General features: G+C 41.0%; 1 protein-coding gene across 2 annotated transcripts in view; it reads right to left on the bottom strand.

The window, feature by feature from the left end:
* Positions 1–5,289, bottom strand: part of LOC118416107 (dentin sialophosphoprotein-like) — a 12,671-nt gene that overhangs the window by 3,439 nt on the left and 3,943 nt on the right. For both annotated transcript variants that reach the window (XM_035821181.1, XM_035821180.1), the window contains 4 exons: positions 3,193–3,348; positions 2,134–2,197; positions 844–1,777; positions 190–363 (listed from right to left, as the gene is read on the bottom strand). In XM_035821181.1, the coding sequence (XP_035677074.1) occupies positions 190–363; positions 844–1,777; positions 2,134–2,197; positions 3,193–3,348 (1,328 nt within the window). The remainder of the gene's footprint in view (positions 1–189; positions 364–843; positions 1,778–2,133; positions 2,198–3,192; positions 3,349–5,289) is intronic.

Here is a 5,289-nt window from a genome sequence, read left to right as displayed (position 1 = left end):
CAGTGTGTGTGTGTGCGTGCGTGTGCTTGTGTGTGTGTGTGTGACAGTGTGTGTGTGTGTGTGTGTGTGTGACAGTGTGTGTGTGTGTGTGTGTGTGTGACAGTGCACGTGTGTACACGCAGCAGTACAGTTCCTGTTTGTTCTGCCAGAGGGGTTTGAAGTCTGCTATACCTGGTTGCCTTGCTGTACCTTTGCATTCTGGGGTAGCGATCCCACCGAGCCTTTCCTCTTGACAGCAGCGGGAGCTGAGGCTGTGGAGATGTCGCTGGCGTCAGACGTCACGCTGGCCGCGTCGTCCGAGTCGTCGATACTGCCGTTACTGAAGCTGCGCCCCAGAGAACCCAGGCTGGGGTTTGTGCTGTCCTGTTTGTGGAAATTGATACGTTACAGACAGTTCTAATAACACCACCCTCACACTCACAGTAATTAGGTTTAGTAGTTCTATCTCAGTCAGTGATATGTATTCGTCCAGAAATGTTTCATAGAAAGAATGCCTTCTCAGAGAAGTCCCTTTTCATCGTCAACCTGTCAACTTGAATTAAAAAAATACTAACACAAGGTACATAAAAATGTATGTTGACAGACAGAAAATCTAAATAGCACCTCACATCAAAGCCTGACCGAATCACACTTCTAGGACCCTTCCACTGGCATGCTAAGGCCCTTAGAAGACCCATTGAGCCTGACAGCGAGAGATTGTGTAAGGGCTACAAAATTTTTATTCCTGACCGTCCTGACATCTTAAAACCATTTTACAAGCAGAAAACGTCAACAAGTGAACATCCCTGCAACCGCAAGGCAGCAACCAACATGTACATAATGCTTACAGAACACTAGACTTACATTTTGTCCATTCTGGCTAGCGCTCCTGCTCATTCTGCTCTCCATAGACACCGACCGGTTCATGGAGCTGTTCATCCCGGCAGACCCCTTCCTGGGGATCTGGGACCTGGGCAGGCTCGAGCCCCTGCTGCCGGGGGCGGGAATCCCCGATCGTCTCTTCACAGGCTGCTTTGGTGCATCCGCTGCGCCATTGCTGTCGCTGCCATTCCTTGTTACATGGGAATTGTTACTGTTGGTGTTGATAGGACTCATTGTGAATGTGCCCTTGCGTATACCAGGTTTGATCAGTTCTCTTCTTCCGTTGGCTTCCTTTTCTGAGCTATCCGCCGACTTTTCCGTTGCTGCCTTTTCTCCCGACTCGTTGTTAGAGCAGCTCAACTTCTGGCTACCACTGCTAGAACCTGGGGGTCTTATACCAGACCCGATTCTAGAACTCCCATTACTGGTGTAGGTATTGTTTCGCACTGCTGGTCTGCCTAGTCTTTTTGGTATCAAACCACTCTGTCCCTCTTTAACCTCGTTGTTTTGCTGCGTTTGTTTTGAATCCTGTGCATCGGCTGTTGTTGTTGAACTTGAAGGCCCCTCCTTTTCCGGCGTATCAAGAGTGTAGGTCATCCTGCGGGGACTGTTACGGGGACTGTTTTGCGGGGCCTTCTTCTTGAAAAGCCGTGCCTCAGTCTTCGCCAACTTGATCTCCTCTTCCCGGTTTCTCTTGCTCTCCTTCTCCAGCTCTTTAGCCAGCCTTGTGGCCTCCACGAAGAGCTCTGCATACTGGTCCCCGTTCAGTTCCAGTGGCACAAACTTCTCTTCCTCCTCCTGTATATCCTTGGCCTTGGAGATGACCTGCTCTCGGAATCCCACAGGACCGAAGAAGACTTCGTCATCGTCTTCTTCATTGTCTTCCTTGTTGACACTGGTTTCTCCCTCTTGTTCCCTGGAAAGGGAATCACAGATTATTTCAACAGAACCTAAATGTTCTCTCTTTTCCAGAAATATACAAAATTCAGATGGTTCTTGATGCAAAAGTCACATACAAAAAAATTATGACCATAGCTTGTTGTAATCTTTGCACATGCAGACAAATAAAAAAAATGGACTGTTTTTTCATCAATCAGGCTACCATATTGTCAGATGGTTAAAAGAACTGTTTACTTTTCTTGTCTGATGAAGTAGTGCCTATGTACTTATGTGTGGGTCACAAGACTAGCTATAGCATTCTACTGCCTGTGAGTGTGGCCCATGTCTGTATCGTAATTGCAATTCTAATCTGATAGTAATCAAACCACTTACTTGTTGACAGGTGAGACAGGTATGTCAAAGTCAAACTCTTCTGTCTCCAGAAGTCCGACAGCATCTAGGTAGATGGCAAACAATGCCAGTTAGAAATTATACAAACACTACAATAGAGATATAAAATTACATTCGCCATTCAGAGGATTTCCCCTTATTTCTAGTTAAACAACTTACACAGAGTTTGGATATGAATGTTTTGGAGATGGATACATGAAGCATTCTGGATGATAAAATTAAAAGATGAGACTTGAGAGCATGTCTTATGGAATTTGAGATTCCTAGTTTACAGTTTCAACTTCTGCATCTACTGCCAGTATTGGCATTCAACCGACAACAGACAAATGCTAGTACTAGTATTCCCATCAAAGTGTAATGCATTGCTGGGGCCTGTCAGTGGGACACTAAATGTATGTATATGGCAGGTACATGAAACAGTGTCAGTTACTGCAAATGTCTGCTTTACTTACATAATCCCTAGGGGCTAGTGACTAGTCATTACAGTGTTTTGAAAATCAATATCAAGGCCTGGAGACAGTAGTATTAAAGATCTTAGTTAGCAAGGGTTTGATTCCAATCAAGAGGTTTTAACTCCAGAAATTTGTCTACTCTAGATACAAATATATTTCTTATAACTTCATTCTTTTGGACGATTCAAATCAATGACATGGCCAAAGTCAACATTAAACAATAAACAGACAGATGAACATGAACATGACCTGAGGCTACATCTGGCATGTGTTCAATAAAGCACTGAATTATTCATGCCCCAGCAAACCTCTAAAATCAATCTCCAAGGAAACCATTATATCACGACAGCTTATATGCCAGGCTAAGGTTAAAGTGTCATAGTCATTCGTTGCAAGCTGTGTGCAATTTAATTATGAATAGGAAAATCTAAAGGTTAAAATCATATTTTCTGTCCACAGATGAATCTTAATAAAATATGAATTTTTTTTTGCTATTGGTCTTGTTATTATGGGAAATCTCAGAGCCTTATAATAATGATTACATTTTACAAATTGCAATACGAAAAATGTTCAGTAAGTTCTTTCTTACCTTCTATTTTGTCGTTGTTTACTTCATTCTGTTTTGCTTCATTGGGAGAATCATCTGATACCATGCCCCCTTCATCCTTAGTGGAATCTTCCACTCTATTGACATGATCTGTTGTGTCCAGGATGTCCCTCTTTACTCTGGGGGAGGTCAGCATTCCTGCAGAAAAACATAAATGTTTACATTGTGATTTAATGGGTTCACATGTCAGTCACAAGCCATGGCAACATTCCAAAAATGGTTGGTTCAGGGATAACAGAACTGTGCACATTTTATTTTGGGCTGTTCAAGTTTCCCCTGTTCAATGCATCAGTGCACAATCTCTAATCTCCAAGCAGATCCTATATGAAAGCATAAGATAGTATCAAAAGCTGGCAAAGGGAATGAGCCGGCCTAGGAGTGTGTATAGCAGTTGGCCACGGAAGGTACACTCCTTTGCCAGCTTTTGATACTAGATCTTATAAATGCTACTGTAGGATCCTCTTACAGATTATGCACAATGAGCAAGTTAGCAATTATGTACATCACCAGGCATCCTTTCCCTGAAAGGAGGAAATACACTTGTATAAATAGTTTATGATACTTTTATAGCTTATTTGAAATCTTTCTTTCAAACACTGTAGCAAGAATAATGTCAATTTTAATGTATGACATTATTCATACGGTAAATACCATGCAATATTGTATTCTATCAAATTTAACTCTTTTACTGTTTTCCTTTTTTTTAGTGATTTCACAACATTAGTCCTCCTCCCAGATTGAAATTAAAACTCATGTTTAGGAAATTCCTGTTGTATGCTTGTACTGAGATCAGACTGGGGGTGACCAGTCAGAAGACCTTGTCCATATAACCCCAAGTTTGAGTGGCCTAGTACAGTAATAGGATGATCCCTGAACGGATGCAGTGTACCATGGCCTCAGGCAGGGTAAATATTTGCCTGGGGGCAGTAAGGCCTAGGGAAAAAAATATTGTGTTTCCTGTTTCTCTACCTACCCTAGAAAAACTTGCCGGCCCTAGCCTTTTTTTGTGGACAGTTGAGACACATAGTTTCCAGTTAGAATTCTTATTTAGCTAAAGCTTCTTCTAAAGGTAAAAAAACTCCTTGTACTACCTAATGAAAGATAAATGTCAACAGATTTGTAACCTTAATGCACAAAATTAAAGTTTGACATTGAAGATATAAGGGACCTTAAATGCATTTCAGTTTTACTTGATTAAACTCAGTATTTAACTCAGAGTTTTTTGTCTTAAAAAAAGAATTCAACGAAAAAAAGATAATCCCGCCTACAGACCCTAATTTTTTCAGAACTGAAACAGGAAACACAACATTTTGCTTCCTGGGCCTAATCAATGCCAGGCAGGCATCAGGATTACAGTCTGTTGTTTCTAGAGCATGAAGATTTGTGGTGCATGTCAGCCCAGTGTTTTCATTACATTCATCCTAGGTGGAAACCATATACTGAGTACTTGGAATGACATTGGAATGACTTTTAGATTGACTTACAGTCAGCTGTGCCAAAAATTAATTCTTGATATCTTGTCTTTGCTTAAGAAGTTACAAGGAAGACTCCAGAGAACCTTAAAGTTACACTCCATTGAAGATGCCATCAATATTACTGTAATCTATTTTGATGCCATGATTTTACAGGATGCACTCTTCCACAAGATAGGATTCAATATTCTAAACATTAGAGACATGACAGTTGACTGAAATTTATATTAATAGCTGAAAGCAAGGAGCAAGAAATCTTCATTTCAATAGCTGCAACAAGATTAAATCCAGGGTACCCAGGATTTGTAAAATCAATAATAAATGTTGTATTCTTTGATTGAAGTACTCTCCAAGCAGAGGTTCGGCTCTGGCAATTTTATGACCTTTAGGTGTTTATATCGTCTAACTAAAATAAAAACAGTGCAAAAAAGAAAGTCTGATAAAAACGCTTAAAACACATAAAAAAACGGAGCCGGACCTCTGCCAACAAAAAACCATTTAGGACCAAACTGCTGAACAGATAATCAACTGCAATACATACGGAACAATGTTTACATACCTGTAACAATTATATGCCTGGCCGTCTCCCTCCCTTTCTTGTCTATGT

The sequence above is a fragment of the Branchiostoma floridae genome, chromosome 5, assembly GCF_000003815.2.
Source record: "Branchiostoma floridae strain S238N-H82 chromosome 5, Bfl_VNyyK, whole genome shotgun sequence".
Classification (NCBI taxonomy): domain Eukaryota; kingdom Metazoa; phylum Chordata; class Leptocardii; order Amphioxiformes; family Branchiostomatidae; genus Branchiostoma; species Branchiostoma floridae.
The sequence above is the reverse complement of the archived record's forward strand: the minus strand, read 5'-3'. Positions and strand labels throughout refer to the sequence as shown.